This window comes from Phoca vitulina, unplaced genomic scaffold (assembly GCF_004348235.1).
Source record: "Phoca vitulina isolate PV1807 unplaced genomic scaffold, GSC_HSeal_1.0 scaffold5, whole genome shotgun sequence".
In the NCBI taxonomy this organism is placed as follows: Eukaryota; Metazoa; Chordata; class Mammalia; order Carnivora; family Phocidae; genus Phoca; species Phoca vitulina.
Genome location: NW_022589708.1, coordinates 61,321,231 through 61,344,617, shown reverse-complemented (window position 1 = coordinate 61,344,617; position 23,387 = coordinate 61,321,231). Strand labels below are relative to the sequence as shown.

The window sequence follows — 23,387 nt, the reverse complement described above, 5'->3', positions numbered from 1 at the left end:
TATATGTATATATATATATACATATATATACATATATGTATATGTATATATATATATATGCTTTTCAGTCTCACATTTCATTGCTGCCTTCCTCATAGGATTCTGATGTCAATTCATAGTGGTTTGGGCTAAAGAATTAAAAAGGTACATGGTCAGATACCACAGATAATTCTAGATTTACTTTTTTTTTTTTTTTTTTTGTCCAAACAATTATAATTACTCTAAGTTTATGGACTGGTTGATCTTTAAAAATTCATGTATCAGTAAATTGAACCTGGCATATCGTTTTTTATTAGAGATAAGGCATTAGACTTCTGGGCAAGATGGTGGAATGTGAGGATCCTATGCTCACCTCATTCCATGCATACACCTAGATAACACCTACATCAGTATAAATAACCCCCAAAATAACCCAAGAGTGGCAGAACAGACTCTCCACTCCTAAATGTAGAGAAGAGACCATATCAAAGAGGGTAGAAAGGGTGGAGACACAGTCAGGAGCTAAATGGACCCACAAGACTCCCCACAGAGGTGAGGGATGTGGTGAGCACAGAGAGGGTAGAAGAGAAGACCTCACACCAGGCACCCCAGGCATGGAAAACAAGCACAGGGAAGACAAATTGCCATAACATTAGGCTTTGAAAACCAGAGGGGATCAACTTCACCAGTTCTTACAATCAGTGGGACTTCATGCCTGGAACTTTAAAAATCAGTGGGCTCAGCTCTGGGAGAGCTGGAGGTCAATATGAAACTAAGTACCTGCCCTTAAAGAGACAGCACAACAAACAGCTCCCTGAGATAGGGCACTGACACAGCAGTTTGAAAAACACCTGGGGTATGCTGGAGTGGTGGGGGGTGGGAGGGATGGGGTGACTGGGTGATAGACATTGCGGAGGGTATGTGCTATGATGAGCACTGTGAATTGTGCAAGACTGTTGAATCACAGATCTGTATCTCTGAAACAAATAATACAATATGTGTTAAAAAAAAAAAAAAAAGAAGAAGAAGAAGATAGCAGGAAGGGAAGAATGAAGGGGGGAAATCAGAGGGGGAGATGAGCCATGAGAGATGATGGACTCTGAAAAACAAACTGAGGGTTCTAGAGGGGAGGGGGGTCGGAGGATGGGTTAGCCTGGTGATGGGTATTAAAGAGGGGACGTACCGCATGCAGCACTGGGTGTTATACACAAACAATGAATCATGAAACACTACATCAAAAACTATTGATGTAATGTATGGTGATTAACATAACAGTAACAATTTAAAAAATATACATTAGAGGGAATAAGTACTAGAGGAAGAAAAATGAATCAGCAACCTGGAGGACAGAGTAATGCAAAGCAATCAAGCTGAACATGAGAAAGGAAAAAAAATAATAAAAATGAGAATATATTAAGGGAACTCATTTTATGCCATCATCAAACATAATAAGATTCACATTATAGGGATTCCAAAAGGAGAAGAGAGATAAAAGGGGGAAGAAAATTTATTTGAAGAAATAAAGTGGAAACTTCCCTAACCTGGAGGAAGAAACAGAAATCCAGATCCGAGGCAGAGAAAGCCCCCAACAATATCAACCCAAGGAGGTCCACACCAAGACACATTGGCAAAAAATTATGATAAAGAGAATTTTTTTTAAAGATTTATTTGAGAGAGAGAGAGAGCACAAGCAAGTGGAGTGGCAGGCAGGGGGAGAGGGAGAAGCAGGCTCCCCACTGAGCAGAAAGCCCCATGTGGGGCTCAATCCCAGGACCCTGGGATCATGACTGAGATGAAAGCAGACACTTAACCGACTGAGACACCCAGGTGCCCCAAAGAGAATTTTTAAAGCAGAAAGAGAAAAGTAAACAGTTACATACAAAAGAAACCCCATAAGGCTATTAAATGATTTTTCAGCAGAAATTTTGTAGGCTGAAGAGAGTGGTTGATATATTCAACGTGCTGAGAGAAAAAAACTTGCAACCAAGAGTACTCTATCCAGCAAGGCTATCATTCAGAACAGAAGGAGAAATCAAGAGTTTCCTAAACAAACAAAAGTTAAACCAATTCATCATCACTAAACCAACCTTACAAGAAATTTAAAGGTGACTCTAACTGAAAAGAAGAGATCATAAGCAGGAGTAAGAAAAGTAGGAAGCACAAAAGCAAAAACACTAAGTATATCTATAAAAATCAGTCAAGGGATTCACAAAATAAAAGATGTAAAGTATGACACCATCTAAAATGTGAGGGGAGGAGTAAAAATTTAATACTTTTAGAATGGGTTCAAATTTAAGCAACCATCAACTTAATATAGGCTGCTATATGCATAAGATGTTATATGTAAAACTAATGGAGCCACAAATCAAAAACTGGTAATAGATATGTAAAAAAATAAAGAGAGGAATCCAAGTATATCACTAAGAAAGCCAACTAACCATGAAAGAAAAGAGGAAGAGAAGAAAGGAACAGAAGAACTACAAAAACAACCATAAAACAAGTAACAAGATGGCCATAAGTACATACCTATCAATAATTACTTTGAATGTAAACAGAGGAAATGCTCCAGCGAAAAGATATAGGGTTCTGGAATGGATAAAAAAAGCAAGACTCATTTATTTGCTGCCTACAAGAGACACATATCAGAACTAAAGACACATGCAGATTCAAAGTGAAGGGATGGAAAAGCATTTATCATACAAACAGAAGTGGAAAGAAAGCTGGGATAGCAATACTTATACCAGACAAAATAGATGTTAAAACAAGGAGTGTAACAAGAGACAAAGAAGGACACTATATAATAATCATAAAGGGGACAATTCAACAAAAAGATATAACAATTGCAAATATGTATGCATCCAACATGGGAGCACCCAAATACACAAAGCAGTTCATAATAAACATAACATAATTGATAGTAATACAATAATAGTAGGGGACTTTACCTCCCCACTTACATCAATGGACAGATCATCCAAACAGAATCAACAAGGAAACAGTGGCTTTATTTTTTTTTAAGTTATTATCTATCTATCTATCATCTATCTATTTATTTATAGAGCACAAGAAGGGGGAGGGACAAAAGGAGAGAGAGAATCTCAAGCAGACACCGTGCTGAGCATGGAGCCCAATGCAGGGCTCAATCTCACAACCTGAGATCATGACCTGAGCTGAAATCAAGTTGGATACTTAACTGACTGAGCCACCCAGGTGCCCCGGAAACAGTGGCTTTAAATGACACATTGGACCAGATGGATCTAACAGATATATTCAGAACATTTCACCTTAAAACAGCAGAATACACTTTCTTCTCAATTGCACATACAACATTCTCCAGAATCGATCACAGGTTAGGCCATAAAACAAGTCTCAACAAATTAAAAAAAGATTGGAAGCATACCATGTGTCTTTTCTGACCACAACACTATGAAACTAGAAATTAACCACAAGAAGAAATCTGGAAAGAACACAAATACATGGAGATTAAATAACATGCTACTAAACAATGAATGGGTCAACCAAAAAAAAAAAAAAAAAAAAAATCAAAAAGGAAATCAAGAAGACATGGAGACAAATGAAAACAAGAATACAATGGTCCAAAATCTTTGTGATGCAAGAAAAAACAGTTGTAAGAAGTTTATAGCAATACAGTCCTACCTCAAGAAGCAAGAAAAATCTCAAACAACCTAACCTGACACCTAAAGGAGCTAGAAAAAGAACACAACCCCAAACCAGTAGAAGGAAGGAAATGATAAAGATTAGAACAGAAATAAACAAAACAAACTAAAACAATGAAACAGATCAATGAAACCTGGAGCTATTTTTTTTTTTTTTTTAAGATCAAAAAAATTGAAAAACCTTTAAGCCCAACCAAAAAAAAAAAAAAAAAAAAAAAAGAAGACTCAAACAAAATCAGAAATAAAACATGAGAAATAACAATCAACACCACAGAAATACAAAGGATTATAAGAGAATATTATGAAAATATAAATATAATGCCAACAAATTGGACAACCCAGAAGAACTTGATATATTCCTAGAACGTATAATATTCTAAAACTGAACAAGAAATAGAAAATTTGAATAGACTAATTACCAGCAATGAAATTAACTCAGTAATCAAAATCTTCCAACAAACAGAAGTCCAGGTCCATATATTTCAAAGGTGACTCCAATGAAACATTAAAGAAGAATTAATAACTATTCTCCTCAAACTATTCCAAAAAATAGAAGAGGAAGAAATGTTTTCAAATTCATTTTAGAAGGCCAGACTTACCTTACCTTGATACCAAAACCACATAAAGACTCTACAAAAAAAGAACTACAGGCCAATATCTCTGATGAACACAGATGCAAAAATCCTCAACAAAATATTAGCAAACTGAATGCAACAATACATTAATAAAATCATTCATCCCCATCAATTGTTATTTATTCTAGGTCTGCAAAAGCAGTTCAATATTTGCAAACTAATGTGATATACAAGAGAAAGAATAAAAACCATATGATTATTTCCATAGATGCAGAAAAAGCATTTGACAAAGAACAACATTCATGATAAAAACACTCAACAAAGTAGGTTTAGAGGGAACATACTTCAATATAATAGAGACCATATATGAAAAACCCACAGCTAACATCATACTCAATGGTAAAAACCTGAGAGCTTTCCCCCTAAGATCAAGAACAAGCACAGCAAAGGAAATAACCAACAAAACTAAAAGACAACCTACTGAATGGGAGAAGATATTTGCAAGTGCCATATCCAATAAAGGGTTAGTATCCAAAATATGCAAAGAACTTATACAACCCAACACCAAAAACCAAATAATCCAATTTAAAAATGGGGCAGAAGACATGAACAGACATTTCTCCAAAGAAGATATCCAGATGGCCAACAGGCATATGAAAAGATGCTCAACATCACTCATCATCAGGGAAATCTAAATCAAAACTACAATGAGATATCACCTTGCACCTCTCAGATGGCTAAAACCAAGTGTCCATTGATAGATGAATGGATAAAGAAGATGTGGTATGTATGCCTATATGTAAACACACATACACACACACTCACCATCACAAATGAATGTTACTCAATTATAGAAAATAGTGAAATCTTGCCATTTGCAACAACACGGATGGAGCTAGAGTGTATAATGCTAAGTGAAATAAGTCAGAGAAAGACAAATACCATATGATTTCACTCATCTGCAGAATTTAAGAAACAAAACCAACAAAGAAAAAACAAAAAAACCTCAAACTTTTTAAAAAAAATTTATTTAAATTCAGTCAACATTAGGTAGAGTTCAGTGATTCATCAGTTGCATATAACACCCAGTGCTCATTATATCATGTGCCCTCCTTAATGCCCATCATCCAGTTACCCCATCCCCTCACCCATCTCCCCTCCAGCAACCCTCAGTTTGTTCCCTATAGTTAAGAGTCTCTTATGGTTTGTCTCCCTCTCTGATTTGGTCTTATTTTATTTTTCCCTCCCTTCCCTTATAATTCTGTTTTGTTTCTTAAATTCCACATACGAGTGAAATCATTTTCTTTCTCTGATTGACTTATTTCGCTTAGCATAATATCCTCTATTTCCATCAATATCATTGCAAATGGTAAGATTTCATTTTTTCGATGGCTGAGTAATATTCCATTGTATATATATCACATTTTCTTTATCTATTCATTTGTCGATGGACATGAAAAAATGCTCATCACTCGGCGTCAGGGAAATACAAATAAAACCACAATGAGATACCACCTCACACCAGTCAGAATGGCTAAAATTAACAAGTCAGGAAACAACAGATGTTGGAAAGGATGTGGAGAAAGGGGACCCCTCACTGTTGGTGAGAATGCAAGCTAGTACAGCCATTCTGGAAGACGGTATGGAGGAAGGTTCTTCAAAAAGTTAAAACAAACAAACAAAAAAACAGACTCTTAACTAGGTTACCAGAGGGGAGGTGGGTGGGGGAATGGGTGAAACAGATAAAAGGGGATTAAGAGCACACTTATCGTGACAAGCACTGAGTAATGTATAGAGTTGTTGAATCAGTGTTGTACACCTGAAACTAATATAATGCTGTATGTTAATCATACTGGAATTAAAAATTTTTAAAAAGGAGTAAGATTTCATATGGTGGTAATTAATATCTAAGGACTGTGAAAATAGTGAGCATCAAGGTTTAAGTAATGTTCTTTACCTGTCCCTAATCCCAATATATAAGAGCCTTTTGTGGTGGCATTTATTTCACTTTAACTTCAGTTCATAATGTACACATCCCTCCTACTCTATCTAAATTCCTTATTCTCAAGTCCTTCCATCACCTCCTTATTTTCACCCATCGTGGTCATCTTTCCTGCCCCCCAGACAGAGTCAAGCACTGCAGGTCTGAGGCAGTGGCTCTATCCACTATGATAGTAGGTCTGAGTTTGAGGGCTATCTCACATGGTGGCAGAGCTCTTGAGGGTGTGGGGCAGGCCCAGTGTCTATTACCTCTGTTATTTTCTACAAAGGCCTCTTCTGTTCCCAGTCTACTGCCATTATTCTCCTGGCTCCAAATAGGAATCTCTCCTCACTTGTCACATATTATAAGTTGAATATTGTCTCACCAAAATGGATATGTTGAAATCCTAACCCCTGCAACTCAGCATGTGACCTTATTGGAAATAGGGTTGCTATAGGTGTAATTAAGACATAGTCATACTGGTTTAGGGTGGGCTCCTAATCCAGTACGACTGGTGTGCTTATACAAAGGAAAAATTTAGACACAGACACACATACTTCACCCATGTAGAGATCAAGGTACAGATTGGAGAGATGATTCTACATACCATGGAACAGCAAAGATTGACAGCAATCACTAAAAGCTAGGAGAGAGGCATGGAATAGATTCTTGCTCACAGCCCTCAAAAGGAAACAACCCTACTGACACCGTGATATCAACTTCTAGCCTCTAAGACTGAGACAATAAAATTCTGTTGTTTAAACTATTCAGTTTTGTGATATTTTGTTACAGCAGCTCTAGCAAACTAATACAGCCCATTCTAGTAGAATCTCATACAACAATCTGGTAGTTTTCTAAGAGTTTTGGCTACTGGTATACCACTCAGATAGGAAGTCCTGTTCCTCTTCTATCCAACTAGATAAAAAATATGTTACATTAAAAGTTGACACTGTCAACATTTTAGAGTGTCCAAGAAACTCTGCATTGTATATCTCTGGTGTATCTTTACATATGTTTATCTCACCTTTCATTGGTGACTTCCTTATCAGCTACTGAGGTCGATTCATTCCAATCAGAACTAAAGGATAAAACGTATCTGCTCAAACACCGGGTGACATCTTACATACTTTTTTCATACAAATTATCTTCAATTTATCTACAACTGATAATGTGGTTGAATACTAAAAAATTCTCATGTAATTTGGCTATTTGGAAAGAAGTATTTCATTTTCCCCTAGAAGTGCAGCTTTATATGATAGAAACAAAATTCTTAGACCTGTAAAAGAATCCTTAATGGATCAAGATTTTAAAACATTTCTTGACTACTGAACCTAACCCCAATGTGTATCTGCTTTTGCACTTGCATTTATTTCAAATTCAACTATAGTTTGTAGGTACTCGTCCTTCTTACCCCATCTAATTTTCTGATTCTAAGTCCCTCTATCACCTCTTTACTCTTCATGCTTCATGGATGTTTTCCTTGCTCCTCAGATATGGCCAACTAACTTCAGGCCTGGGGCTGGGACTCCATCCAATATGATGGTGGGTTTGGGTTTAGGGCAACTAGCCTCACATGGGGGCAGAGACCAGAAGGGTGATGGAAAGATCTTGGGTCTATTAGCTCCTTTATTTTTCACCGAGTGCTCCTCTGCTCCTGTCCACTGTTTTGCTTTTTGCTTCCAAGTAGTATTCTCTCCTCCCTTGGCTCATGCAAGTAGAATGTCATACACAGACACTCTGATAGTTTCCCAAGCATTTTGACTGGTAGTCCCTAAAGCTCATGAACAGACCCATAGTAAATGTTCTCTTTGATTTGTTCCTTCTCTTCAATCTAGATCCAAAACAGAAAAAGCTACATACAGAAGCTGACAGGCTATCTGAACAAGCTGTATTGCCACTGATGTTCCCAAGTGGTTTTCCCACTCAGATGACAGAAAAATCAACTCACCTATTGTTGATATTGCGGCCAGAGGACACCAAAGAGGGCATTGGAGCATTGTTATTTCTGCCAAAGGGAAAAAATACACAAAAAATAAAGTCAGACAACATGGAAGGAAATCATGCTCTTTCCTGAGGAGAGGTGACAGAACCTGAAGCAACAGCTTTGAGTTACCACAGTGTAAGCCAGCCTCTGGGGGGTGTGTGTGTGTGTGCGCGCACGCATGCGCATGTGTGTGCACATGCATATGCATGTGCATATTTACTGGAAATAGTAAGTAAGAGAGAAGTTGCAATGATGATTAAATTTTCCTTGCTTCTTTCCCAATTTTTCTACCATTCTGGTAACTGTTGAATAAATTTGGGAAGAGAGAGACAAAGACATGAGAGTGTAGGGATGGGGAGGTATATCCAGGTAACAGTTGATGAAAGGATATAGAGAGAATGGAAAGAAAATGCCAGAACAATGAGAATTTCAATGGCAAGGCTAGTCCCTAGTCAGTATTTGGTAGGGCAGAAAGAAGTAGCTAGATTAGAATCTGCCTAAATTTTGTTTACAAGAGTTTCTAAATTGAAAGTAGAGCACATCATCAGAATGACTTTTCTTCCTGCTAATCCTTTAAAAACAGTTTTATTAAGATATAATTGACATACATTATATTAGTTTCAAGTGTACAACATAATGATTTGATATTTGTATATATTACAAAATGATCACCACAATAAGTCTAAGTTAACATCTGTCACCATACTTACAGAATTTTTTCTTGTGATGAGGACTTTTAAGATTTACTCTCTTAGAAACTTTCATATATGCAATACAGTATTATTAACTATAGTCACCATGTTGTATATTACATCCCCATAACCTATTTTATAACTAGTAATTTGTGTCTTTGGACCCCCATCACCCAAGTGGAAGAAACATTCAGTGAACTCAAATACAGGGCAGTGGAACTCATCTAAGCAGAGAGCAAAAAAAAGAATAAAAAAGTGAAGCTAAAAAAACAATCAAAAATCTTAGGGGCACAGCAAAAGCAGTACTAAGAAGAAAATAAATAGCAATACAAATCTACCTCAAGAAACAAGAGAAGCTCAAATACAAAATATACTCTTATACCTAAAGAAACTAGAAAAAGAATAAACAAAGCCCAACATGAGTAGAAAGAAGGCAATCAAAAAGATCAGAGCAGAAATAAATGGCATAGAGACTAGTGTGTGTGTGTGTGTGTGTGTGTGTGTGTGTGTGTGTGTGTGTATCAACGAAACCAAGGGTTGGTTTTTTGAAAAGATCAACGAAATGGACAAACCTTAGCCACCCTCATTAAGAAAAAAAGGACCCAAATAAATAAAATCAAACAAAAGAGGAAAACTGACACCACTGAAAAACAAAGAATTATATGAAAATACTATGAGAAATTATATGCCAACAAATTAGGCAACCCAGAAGAAATGGATAAATTCCTAGAAACATACAATTTTCCAAAACTGAATTGGAATGAAATATAAATCTGAATAGGTGATTACTAGGAATGAAATTGAATTGGTAATCAAAAAATTCCCCCCAAATAAAAGCCCAGGCCAACATGGATTCACAGGTGTATTCTACCAAACATTTAAAGGAGAGTGAATACCTATTCTCAAATCATTCCAAAAATAAAGGAGGAAGGAAAGCTTCCAAATTCATAATATGAGGCAGGAATGACCCTGATACCAAAACCAGACAAAGACACCACAAACAAAGAAAACTACAGGCCAATGTCACTGATGAACATAGATGCAAAAATCCTAAACAAAATATTAGAAAAATCACATTCAACAATACATGAAAAGGATCATTCACCACAATCGAGTGAGATTCATTCCAGGGATGCAAGGATGATTCAGTATTCACAAATCAATCAATGTGATACACCAAGTCAACAAAATGAAGGATAAAAACTATATGATTATCTCATTAGATGCAGAAAAAGCATTTGACAAAATTCAACATCGATTCATGATAAAAACTCTCAACAAAGTTGGCTTAGAGGGAATATACCTTAACACAATAAAGGCCATATATGAAAAATCCACAGCTGACATTATACTCAATGGTGAAAAAAAAAGCATTTCCTCTGAGATCAGGAACAAGTCAAGCATGTCCACTCTCACCACTTTTATTCAACATAGTAGTGGAAGTCCTAGCCATAGCAATCAGATGAAAGAAAGAAAAGAGAGCAAAGAAAGAAAACAAAGAAAAGAAAACAAAGAAATAAGAGGCATCCATATTGGTAAGGAAGAATTTAAACTCACTATTTGCAGATGACATAATACTATTCATAGAACCCCTAGAGACTATTAGAAGTAATAAATGAAGTCAGTAAAGATGCAGGATACAAATTAATACCTAGAAATAGGTAGATTTTCTACAGACTAATAAAGAAGTAGCAGAAAAAGAAATTTAGAAAACAGTCCCATTTATAAGTGCACCAAAAATAAAATACCTAGGAATAAACTTAACCAAGGAGATGGAATACCTGTACTCTGAAACTATAAAACATTGTTAAGATAAATTGAAGGCAACACCAACAAATGGAAAGCTATCCTGTACTCATGGATTAGAAGAATTAATCTTGTTAAAATGTCCATACTACCCAAAGCAACCAATAGATTCAATGCAATCCCTATCAAAATACAAACTGCATTTTTCCAGAACTAGAAAAAACAATCCTAAAATTTGTATGGAACAACAAAAGACACTGAATAGCCAAAGTGACATTGAGAAAGAACAACAAAACTGGAGGTATTATAATCCAAGATTTCAAGATATACTACAAAGCTGTAATAATCAAGACAGTATTGTGCTGGCACAAAAACAGAAACATAAATCAATGTAGCAGAATAGAGAGCCCAAAAATAAACACACACTTATGGGGTCAATTAAACTACAACTAAGGAAGCAAGAATATACAATGAGAAAAAGACAGTCTCTTCAAATGGTGCTGGGGAAACTGGACAGCGACATGCAAAAGAATGAAACTGGACCACTTTCTTACAAGTCACAAAAATAAACTCACAAGGGACTAAAGATCTAAATGTGAGACCAAGCACTGGGTGTTATATGCAACTAATGAATCAATGAACATTACATCAAAAACTAATGATGTACTATATGTTGGCTAATTGAATTTAAATTTAAAAAAATAAATACGATGTAAAAAATAAATGTGAGACCAGAAACTACAAAAATCCTAGAAGAGAATAAAGACAGTAATTTCTGTTGACACTGGCCATAGCAACATTTTTCTAAATATCTGTCCTCAGGCAAGAGAAACAACATCAAAAATAAACCATTAGAACTACACTAATACAAAAACCTTTTGCACAGCAAAGGAAACTATCAATAAATCAAAAAGGCAACCTACTGCATGGGAGAAGATATTTGCAATTGAATGTCCAATAATGGGTTAATATCCAAAATGTATAACTAACTTATACAACTCAACCCCCCAAAACAAATTAAAATGGGCAGAAAACCTGAATAGACATTTTTCTGAAGAAGAAAGATGGCCAACAGACATGAAAAGATGCTCAACATCACTCACCATCAGGGAAATGCAAATCAAAACTACAATGGGGGGGGCGGAGCAAGATGGCAGAGAAGTAGGAGACCTGGATTTCATCTGGTCTCAGGAATTCAGCTGGATAGGGATCAAACCATTCTGAACACCTACAAACTCAACAGGAGATCGAAGAAAAGAAGAGCAGCAACTCTCTGAACAGAAAAGCGACCATTTTCTGGAAGGTACGACGTGTGGAGAAGTGAATCCGAGGCGATATTCGGGAGGATAGATGGCAGGGGAGGGGGCCTCCGTCTGCCGCTTCTGGCAAGTGATAGAGCCGCGGAGCACAAAATCAGAACTTTTAGAAGTCTGCTCCGCTGAGGGACGTCGCTCCAGTGGCTAAGCGGTGGGTGGAACCCTCATGGGACAGTGTGGTCTCAGGACCCTCGGGGTCACAGAAAGACGGGGGGTGCCTGAGTGCGGCAGAGCTCCCAGGGATCAGAGCGGGGAAGCCGGCTGCAGAGACGGAGCCGAGGCGCGGGCTCTCAGCTCGGGGTTGCCATAAATCGTGATCCGCGGCACAGTCAGGCCCCTGCTCCTCCTGCAGGGACCCAACAAGCGGCAGATCCGGGGAGACTCACCTTCTTCCCCTGGGAGGAGAGGTGTGGGAGCACACCGCAGGGATCTGCTGGGTTTGGAGACTCCACACTGGGGTAGGGTGACAGAGATAGAAACGCGGGGTCACAGGCCGGGTGAGCACGGAGTGCGGCCGGAGACCAGGGAGAGGAGAGTGATTGACTGCTTTTCTCTGGGGGCTCACTGAGGAGCGGGGCCCCAAGTTCTCGGCTCCTCCGGGGCGGAGATTGGGAGGCCGCCATTTTCACTCTCGTCCTCCAAAGCCCAACGGAAAGCTTGCAGGGAACAAAAGCTCCTGAGAGCAAACCCGAGCAGATTACTTAGCCTGGACCAGAAAGGGCGGGGCAATTCCGCCTCTGGCAAAGACATTTGGGAACCACAGCAACAGGCCCCTCCCCCAGAAGATCAGCGAGAACAGCCAGCCAAGACCAAGTTTACTGATAAATGAGAACGGCAGAACTCCAGCGCTAGGGGAATAATGCACATAGAATCCATGGCTTTTTTACCATAATTCTTTAGTCTTTCAAAGTTAATTTTTTTAACTTTTTTTTTTATTTTTCTTTTTCCCTTTTTCAGCCAACATCTTATCAACCCCTTTCTTAAAAGAAACATTTTTATTTTTCATTTTTAGAGTCATATTCTATCCCTTCATAGTAGTTACCCTTATTTTTGGCATATATATATATATAAGTTGTTCTCTCTTTAAAATTTTGAGATACAGTTTCTTCTAACAGATCAAAATATACCCTAAATCTCTAGTGTATGGTTTTGTTCTACTCTCCTGCCTGATCACATTCTCTCCCTTTTTTTCTTTTTTTTTTTAAATCCTCTTTTCTTTTTTCAAACAACTTCTTATAAAAAATTTTATAAAAGGAATTGATAATTTTCATCTTTACAGTCATATTCCATCCCTTCATCATATCAACCCTTATTTTTGTACATACATAAGTTTTTCTTTCTTTAAAATTTTGGGAGGCACTTTCTTCTAACAGACCAAAATACACCCAAAATCTAGTGTGTGGCACTGATCTATGCACCAGCCTGATCATATTTGATCATATTCTGTTTTTTGTTTTGTTTTGTTTTGTTCTGTTTTTGTTTTCATCTTTTTTTTCTTTTTTTCTTTTTTTTTCTTTTTCTTTTTTCTTTCCCTTTCTTTTTCCCCCAGCTTCAGGTCTTTTCTGATTTGTTTAGTGTGTATTTTCTGGGGATGTTGTTACCCTGTTAGCATTTTGTTCTCTCATTAATCTATTCTCCTCCAGACAAAATGACAAGACTGAAAAAAATCACCTCAACAAACAGAACAAGAGGTAGTACCGACTGCCAGGGACCTACTCAATATGGACATTAGAACGGTGTCGGATCTAGAGTTCAGAATCATCACTTTAAAGATACTAGCTGGACTTGAAAAAAGCATGGAAATTATTAGAGAAACCCTTTCTGGAGAAATAAAAGAACTAAAATCTAACCAAGTCGAAATCAAAAAGGCTATTAATGAGGTGCAATCAAAAATGGGGGCGCTAACTGCTAGGATAAATGAGGCAGAAGAAAGAATCAGTGATATAGAAGACCAAATGATGGAAAATAAAGAAGCTGAGAAAAAGAGAGAGAAACAACTACTGGATCACGAGGGCAGAATTCGAGAGATAAGCGATACCATAAGATGAAACAACATTAGAATAATTGGGATTCCAGAAGAAGAAGAAAGAGAGAGGGGCAGAAGGTATATTGGAGCAAATTATAGCAGAGAACTTCCCTAATTTGGGGAAGGAAACAGCATCAAAATCCAGGAGGCACAGAGAACCTCTCTCAAAATCTACAAAAATAGGTCAACACCCTGACATCTAATTGTAAAACTTATGAGTCTCAGAGACAAAGAGAAAATCCTGAAAGCAGCTCAGGAGAAGAGATATTTAACCTACAATGGTAGAAACATTAGATTGGCAACAGACCTATCCACAGAGACCTGGCAGGCCGGAAACGACTGGCATGATATATTCAGAGCACTAAATGAGAAAAATATGCAGCCAAGAATACTGTATCCAGCTAGGCTGTCATTGAAAATAGAAGGACAGATAAAAAGCTTCCAGGACAAACAAAAACTAAAGGAATTTGCAAACACGAAACCAGCCCTACAAGAAATATTGAAAAGGGTCCTCTAAGCAAAGAGAGAGCCTAAAAGCAACACAGACCAGAAAGGAACACAGACAATATACAGTAACAGTCACCTTACAGTCAATACAATGACAAAGACAGTCTCTTCAACAAGTGGTGCTGGGAAAATTGGACAGCCACATGCAGAAGAATGAAACTGGACCATTTCCTTACACCACACACAAAAATAGACTCAAAATGGTTGAAAGACCTAAATGTGAGACAGGAGTCCATCCAAATCCTAAAGGAGAACACAGGCAGCAACCTCTTCGACCTCAGCTGCAGCAACTTCTTCCTAGGAACATCGCCAAAGGCAAGGGAAGCAAGGGCAAAAATGAACTATTGGGACGTCATCAAGATAAAAAGCTTTTGCACAGTGAAGGAAACAGTCAACAAAACCAAAAGAGAACCAACCGATGGGAGAAGATATTTGCAAATGACATATCAGATAAAGGGCTAGTATCCAAAATCTATAAAGAACTTATCAATCTCAACACCCAAAGAACAAATAATCCAATCAAGAAATGGGCAGAAGACATGAACAGACATTTTTCCAAAGAAGACATCCAAATGACCAACAGACACACGAAAAAGTGCTCAACATTGCTCGGCATCAGGGAAATCCAAATCAAAACCACAATGAGATACCACCTCACACCAGTCAGAATGGCTAAAAATTAACAAGTCAGGAAACGACAGATGTTGGCGGGGATGCGGAGAAAGGGGAACCCTCCTACACTGTTGGTGGGAATGCAAGCTGGTGCAACCACTCTGGAAAACAGTATGGAGGTTCCTCAAAAAGTTGAAAATAGAGCTACCATATGATCCAGGAATTGCACTACTGGTATTTACCCCAAAGATACAAATGTAGGGATCTGAAGGGGTACGTGCACCCTGATGTTTATAGCAGCAATGTCCACAATAGCCAAACTGTGGAAAGAGCCAAGATGTCCATCGACAGATGAATGGATAAAGAAGATGTGGTATATATATACAATGGAATATTATGCAGCCATCAAAAGGAATGAGATCTTGCCATTTGCAACGACGTGGATGGAACTGGAGGGTGTTATGCTGAGCGAAATAAGTCAATCAGAGAAAGACATGTATCATATGACCTCACTGATATGAGGAATTCTTAATCTCAGGAAACAAACTGAGGGTTGCTGGAGTGGGGGGTAGGGTGGGAGGGATGGGGCGGCTGGGTGATTGACACTGGGGAGGGTATGTGCTATGGTGAGCACTGTGAATTGTGCAAGACTGTTGAATCACAGATCTGTACCTCTGAAACAAATAATACAATATATGTTAAGAAAAAAAAAAGATATGAGGGGAAAAATGAAGGGGGGGAAATCGGAGGGGGAGACGAACTATGAGAGACGATGGACTCTGAAAAACAAACTGAGGGTTCTAGAGGGGAGGGCGGTGGGAGGATGGGTAATCCTGGTGATGGGTATTAAAGAGGGCATGTTCTGCACGGAGCACTGGGTGTTATGCACAAATAATGAATCATGGAACACTACATCAAAAACCAATGATGTATGGTGATTAACATAACAATAAAAAAATAAAGAAGAAAGATCTGGAAAAAGAAAAAAAAGTTCCATGAAGGTTAAAAAAAAACACAAAAAACCCACAAAACTACAATGAGATATTACCTCACACCTGTCAAAATGAATAGCTAAAATCAAGACATAAGAAATGTTGGCAAGGATGTGGAGAAAAATGTAATCCTCATGCACTGTTGGTGGGAATATAAACTGGTGCAGCCACTGTGGAAAATGGTATGGAGGTTCCTCAAAAAATTAAAAATAGAACTGCCATATGATCTAGTAATTACACTACTGGGTATTTACCCAAAGAATATGAAAACACTAATTCAAAAAGATATGCAACCCCTATGTTTTTTGCAGCATTATTTACAATAACCAAAGTATGGAAACAACTCAAGTGTCCATCGACAGATGAATGGATAAAGAGGGGAGATACACACACACACACACACACACACACACACAATGGAATATTATTCAGTCATATAAAAGAATGAAATCTTGCCATTTGCAACAACATGGATAGATCTAGAGGGTATAATGCTAAGTGAAGTAAGTCAGTCAGAGAAAGATAAATACCCTATGATTTCACTTATATGTGGAATTTAAGATGCAAAACAAATGAACAAGGGAAGAAAGAGACAAAGCTAAAAAGAGACCCTTAAATAGAAAATAAACTGATGGTTACCTGAGGGCAGGGGGGAGGGGGTCAGGTGAAATAGGTGAAGGGGATTAAAGAGTACATTTATCATGATGAACACTGAGTAATGTATAGAATCATTGAATCACTATATCATATACCTGAAACTATTAGCACTGTCTGTTAATTATACTGGAATTTTAAAAAATTTTAAGGGAAAATTATGGGTAATTTGAAGAAGTATTCGTAGTCAGTAGTTGGCCTTTTATCTTCCATGTAATATTTGTCTAGATAGCAAAAAATTTCCAACGGTGACCAGTTAATTTCCTCTTCAGCACTGCTCATTCTCCAACATTGACATTAAATGGTTGAATAACTGGCCAGGAGAGAAGCAGAAAAATCTCATGACTATTTCTGTTCAGACGTATGTGATTTTTAAAATGTATTCTTTCCTTGGCTTGAGTACATAGTAAAAATGCCTTCAGATCAGAGCAATAGCAAGTATTCTCAGTCAGATTACTTAGAAACAAGTCAAAATGAACTCAATGAGTAAAAATTTAATCAGCAAAACATGTTCACATTCTATTAGTATCATTAATGAAAGGAGCACAATTGAAGATTAAGTAGTATTCTACATTTCTCTATTTTAAAAGACTGATAGGGCGCCTGGGTGGCTCAGTTGGTTAAGCGACTGCCTTCGGCTCAGGTCATGATCCTGGAGTCCCTGGATCGAGTCCCGCATCGGGCTCCCTGCTCGGCGGGGAGTCTGCTTCTCCCTCTGATCCTCTCCCCTCTCATGCTGTTTCTCTCTCTCTCTCAAATAAATAAATAAATAAAATCTTAAAAAAAAAAGACTGATAAAATTATTCTCAAAGATATAGTCACATTTTCAACCTAGATCATTTAAGTGTGATAAATTGAAAAAGATTTTAAAACATGGTGCTTTTCTGCGAATTAAAATGAATTATTATATATCCTTTCTTCCCACACGCTGATATCTTTCCATAGTTTTCCATTTTCTTCCTGCCTCAGAATAAGCTATCTCCCCCCAAATAAGAGATCCATCTATAGCTCCCTCCCCCCAGATTTTAACCTGACTTACTCACATGAAAATCAATGTCTTCATCACCATCACTGTGGCTAGAGAGGTGGTCTAGCTTATTTTAAACACCAACAAATGGAAAACTTATCATTAGAGATTTCCTACATGGAGCTGTGATGTGACCAATTTATCTGATCAACAAGAATTTATTGAATCTGAAAATTATAGTAAACATGATCTAGCTCGCAGCAAATCCTAACTTTTTAGAATTTTAGATCCTTGTCCAGAAAATTCTATACCATCATGGATATTTCAGACTGAATTTCTCCACCCCCTCCAATATATACCTTATCTTTCATTGGTGGATTCATTAGAGATTCCGGATATGAATTCATTTGGATCATTTCTAAAGAATTAAAAACATCTACAATCAGACCCCAGTGACTTCACAGCCAAACTTTTTTGAACTTAGTTACAAGTAGTCTTCAATTTGTAAACTGGTTGAATTCTAAAAATAAAACTTTGTAAATTAGTTATTTGGAAACCAGTATTTCAAATTTTCATTAGAAACAGAGCTTTATATAGTTGTATTGAAAATATCAGGCCTGTCAAAAAAGCCTAACAAATCAAGACAAGTACAATTTTTTACTGTTAACTCTCCTAAGGAACTGCACTGAGGTTGAATTTACTTCAAAATACAACTGTAGTTTGTAGATAGACAGCCTTTCAGCTTCTTCTTATTTCCTGATTATCAAGTTACTTCACTATATCCTTATTCTTCATGTGTCACGTAAGTCTTTTCTGTTCCTCAGTTTGGTTCAAAAACTGCATGCTTGAGGCAGGGGCTTCCTCCAATATGATGGTGGGTTTACATTTGGGACACCAGCTTTGGATGGTTGCAAAGCTCTGGAGGGTAAGGGGACAGACCAAGGTCTATTAGCTCCATCCTTTTTAAAATTTTTTTTAAAGATTTTATTTATTTGTCAGAGAGAGAGAGAGCACAAGCAGGGTGGTGGGGAGGTGGAGAGGCAGAGGGAAAAGTGGCCTCCCCACTGAGCAAGAAGCCCGATGTAGGACTTGATCCCAAGACACTGGGATCATGACCTGAGCCAAAGGCAGATGCTTAACTGACTAAGCCACCCAGGGGTCCCAGCTCCATTCTTTTCTGTTGAGAGCTCCACTGCTCCCTGTCCACTGCCACCTCTCCTTGCTCAAATAATAGGATCCTCTCTTCACCTGGTCCACTTGAGCAGCATCTCACCACAGACATTATGAGAGTTTCCTAAGAGCTTTGGTTACTGGTTACTAAGGGTCCCAAACAAACTTTAAGTAGAAAGTCTTGTTCTTATGACTTGTTCTTTTTTCTACTTAAATCCCAAAAGAAAGACAGTTACCTGCAGAAGCTTACAATCTCTTATGGAAACCTCTTACTGCCACCAAGGCTATTACCTTTCGGTACACAGATCAGTCAAGTCAACTTACCCCTTGTCATCACTGTTGTCAGAGGATCCTAAAGAGGAATCCATAACTTTGCTAAAGAGTAAAAAAAAAAAAAAAAAAAAATACAAAAAATAAAGTCAGACATTTTGCAAAGCAATTGGGTTCTTTTTCCTGACAGAATTTTAGGACATAAAAGTAAAATCATGAGGAAACAGGACAGAAACAGTTTCAGTACAGCAATGGGACCTCTGAGACAGCCTCTTGTCTCTGTGTTTGTCCACTGGAAAGAGAACGAGAGAATTAAGGGAGATATAGTTTTCACGATTAAACCTCCTTTCTTCTCCATTTTGTCAACCATTCATACATTCAGCAATTTGGGAAATGTGAATGATCTGACCATAGGGCCAGGGAGGTGGATCCAGATAATAGGTAGCAAAGGACACAGAAATAAAGAAAATGCCAGAACAATGAATATTCCAGTGTCAAGGGCTAGTTCCTGGTCACCATTTGGTAGAGAAGAAATAAGTAGATAGGTCAAGAATGGCCTAAATAATGTTTAAAAGATTATTCTGAACTGAAAGTAGAACAAGTGTTCAGAATGATTTTTTCTCTCAAATCATCACAAAGAAGTATCTGGTTAAATTATGCAAAGTCAAGACTTCCTGCCACCAAACCACTGAGTTGGATAATTTAATCTCTCTACTATTTAATTTCCTCACCTGTAAAATAAGACACATTGAAAATGCACTTTGCATTTGTCTACTTCATAAAATCATGCTGAATGTTCATCATTTCACAAACATTACTGGTTTTTAGGCAGCCTGCCCTCTTCACCGAATGTTATACCAAAAATACCAATGTGACAAAAAAAAAAAAAAAAAAAATCAGTGACAACAATATAAACAGATACATATTTAAATTTCAAAAACACTTCAAGATTCTCAAAGTACTACATTCCCATAATTTCCTGGGAAATTTTGGATTCCTATCCACAGGACGGTCTTCCTGCCAAAATTACAGAAATTAAACCGAAGTATGGGTTTAAAAAGCTAACAACACAAACCCTAGGAGTCTCCAGAGGAACGAGAGCTGTCCCTTAACTGGTAGATAGACAGGAAAAGGCTGCTATGGGCAGTCTTCAGGGCCTGGGTTGGAGGGAAAATTTTAAGTTCCATTCTTGCCTTTCCCCTGAGTTGCTTGGAGACAGTCACTGCCATTCTTAGTAGGAACTATCCAGAAGTAGTTAGGATAAAATTTGAGTAGCATTAGGTCAATTGATGAAAATGGAAGGACTGAAGAGCAATCCTTGGGCCTTTACCTCTCCCCTATCTCCAAAGCCCAAATGAACAACCTAGAAGCCTACCTTCTCCAATGCTGTTTTTGCCCGGAACCTTAAAGGTGACATACACTGGCCAGAGAAATTACCTGGGTCACAGTGTTTCACTGTTCTGCAGACTCTCTGTCCCCAGGCTATCACCTCCCCTTATGTTAAATTTACTGAGATAAACATACCTTAGGTCCTAGCTTTCAACAGGGTGACTTATATTAACTCACTCAACCCAGGATACTTTTGAAAGTTGAAAGGACAAGCTATTAATAATTATGCTTTGAGAACAGCCACAGATTGAAATTGTCCCAAGCAAATCTTCAGCCCTTCCCTAATACAAGTTACCGGGGGCGGGGGCGGGGGCGGCAATGGCCACAAGGAATGTGAGCTCACAAATCAAAATAATTAGATATCTGAGGAGTACAATCACTGAAAAAGAAATACAACAAACTCAACAACATATACCATCTGAAACAGAACCATTGGATCATACTGACCAAGATTTTTAGGTAAGCATTAGAAATACCTTAAAGATACAAGGGAAGAAGTTAATAAGTAAAACGAGAGTAAGAAATCCTAAGAAAAAACCCAGGCAAAATAAGTCAGTCAGAGAAAGACAAATACCACATGATTTCACTCACATGTGGAAATTAAGAAACAAAGTAGGGGGAAGGGGAAGGAAAAATAAGATGAAAATTGAGAGGGAGGCAAACCATATAAGAGAGGCTGAACTCTAGTAAACAAACTGAAAGTTCCTGGAGGGGCGATAGGTGGAGGGAAGGGATAATTGGGTGATGGACATTAAGGAAGGCACTTGATGTAATGAGCACTGGGTGTTACAACTGATGAATCACTAAATTCTACCTCTGAAACTAAAAAAAAAAAAAAAAAAAAAGACTGAGACCAGGAAAGGTCTAATAAAATACCTGAAGGCATACGATGAATGAAGGACATCAGTGAGGGTCATTGTAAGGCCAGGATTCTACCCTCTGCTTATACATTCATTAAAAGGAACTTCTAAATACACACACACACACACACACACACACACACAAAAGAGGATATCTTAAATGTAAAAGTCTAATTGTTGAAATAAGGAAACATTTCATAGGATAAATAGTAGTTTGGATACATGTGGAAAGTAAATTAATATGGAGTTAGAAGACAAAGTTGAGAGAATCTCCCAGAAAATAGTAGAAAAAAATAGAACATACAAAACAAAAGCCAGTTAATATAAAGGATAAAAACAGATCTCTAATACCTGGATTATAGAAATCTAAGAAAAAATAAAAAGAAAATATTTGAAAAATAAATTTATCAAAATTAAGGAAAGAATATCACAAAAGTGATGCTTCATCTAACAAACATTTAAATGGTATTTACTAAGTGCCAGGCATTGTCCTGATGCTTCACAAATATTTCAACTGGTCCTCATTACAACTCTTGCCAGAGAAACTATTATTATTTATTTTAACCAATTCACAGATCTTGAATAGTCATAGGTCTCTAACATCCATCACGCTGATTTGTAAGCCACTCATCGCTAATAAAAATCTGTGACCTCTGGTAATTAACAGTGTTTCACATATTGATTGAGATGGGACAACTAAAGCCCTTGTAGTGGCCATCTCAAAATGGTCACACACACCACCCCCCACCCCCCACGGACAGAGCAGCCCCAGTAGGGCATCCAACTGTCCCAGAGGAGAAGCTTAAAGTGACTGTGACTCAGCAAAGGAAACAGTCAACAAAACTAAAAGACAACCTACAGAATGGGAGAAGATATTTGCAAAGGTCTTATCAGATAAGGGGCTAGTACCCAAAATCTACAAAGAACTTATCAACCTCAACACCCAAAAACAAAAAATCCAGTCAAGAAATGGGCAGAAGACATGAACAGACATTTCTCCGAAGATGACATTCAAATGGCCAACAGACACATGAAAAAATGCTCAACATCACTCAGCATCAGGGAAATCCAAACCAAAACCACAACGATATACCACCTCACACCAGTCAGAATGGCTAAAATTAATAACTCAGGAAACAACAGATGTTGGCAAGGATGTGGAGAAAGGAGAACCCTCTTACACTGTTGGTGGGAATGCAAACTGGTGCAGCCACTCTGGAAAACAGTATGGAGGTTCCTCAAAAAGTTTAAAAAACAACTACCCTATGACCCAGCAATTGCACTAGTAGGTATTTATCCAAAGGATTCAAAGGGGCACATGCACCCCAATGTTTATAGCAGCAATGTCCACAACAGTCAAACTATGGAAAGAGCCCAGATGTCCATCAACAGATGAATGGATAAAGAAGAGGTGTATACACACACACACATATACGTACAGTGGAATATTACTCAGCCACCAAAAAGAATGAAATCTTACCATTTGCAATGACATGGATGGAACTAGAGGGTATTATGCTAAGTGAAATAAGTCAGTCAGAAAAAGCCAATTATATTATTTCACTCATATGTGTAATTTAAGAAACAAAACAGATGAACATAGGGGAAGGGAAGGAAAAATAAGATGAAAACAGAGAGGGAGACAAACCATAAGAGACTCTTAACTCTAGAAAACAAACTGAGGGTTGCTGGAGGGGAGGTAGGTCAGGGGATAAGGTAGGTGGGGGAATGGGGTAACTGGGTGGTGGGCATAAAGGAGGACACTTGATGGAATGAACACTAGGTGTAATATGCAACTGATGAATCACTAAATTCTACCTCTGAAACTAATAATACACTGTGCGTTAATTAAATTGAATTTAAATTTTAAAAAAAGTGACTGTGACTGGCACATGCATATTATTACTGGCATACTGCCTAAGCTGTAGTATTTTAAGGAAATTATAAGTATAAAACAAGGTCTTTAAATTGTGAGTTTGCCAAATTTCAT

General features: G+C 37.7%; 1 protein-coding gene across 1 annotated transcript in view; it reads right to left on the bottom strand.

Moving 5' to 3' along the window:
• The window catches only part of LOC116631482 (phosphatidylinositol 3,4,5-trisphosphate 3-phosphatase TPTE2-like), a 141,600-nt gene that overhangs the window by 116,525 nt on the left and 1,688 nt on the right, over positions 1-23,387 (bottom strand). The window contains exons 2-4 of the mRNA XM_032402639.1: positions 19,203-19,253; positions 8,161-8,217; positions 7,237-7,290 (exon numbers count right to left, since the gene is read on the bottom strand). Coding sequence (XP_032258530.1) covers positions 7,237-7,290; positions 8,161-8,217; positions 19,203-19,253 — 162 coding nt within the window. The remainder of the gene's footprint in view (positions 1-7,236; positions 7,291-8,160; positions 8,218-19,202; positions 19,254-23,387) is intronic.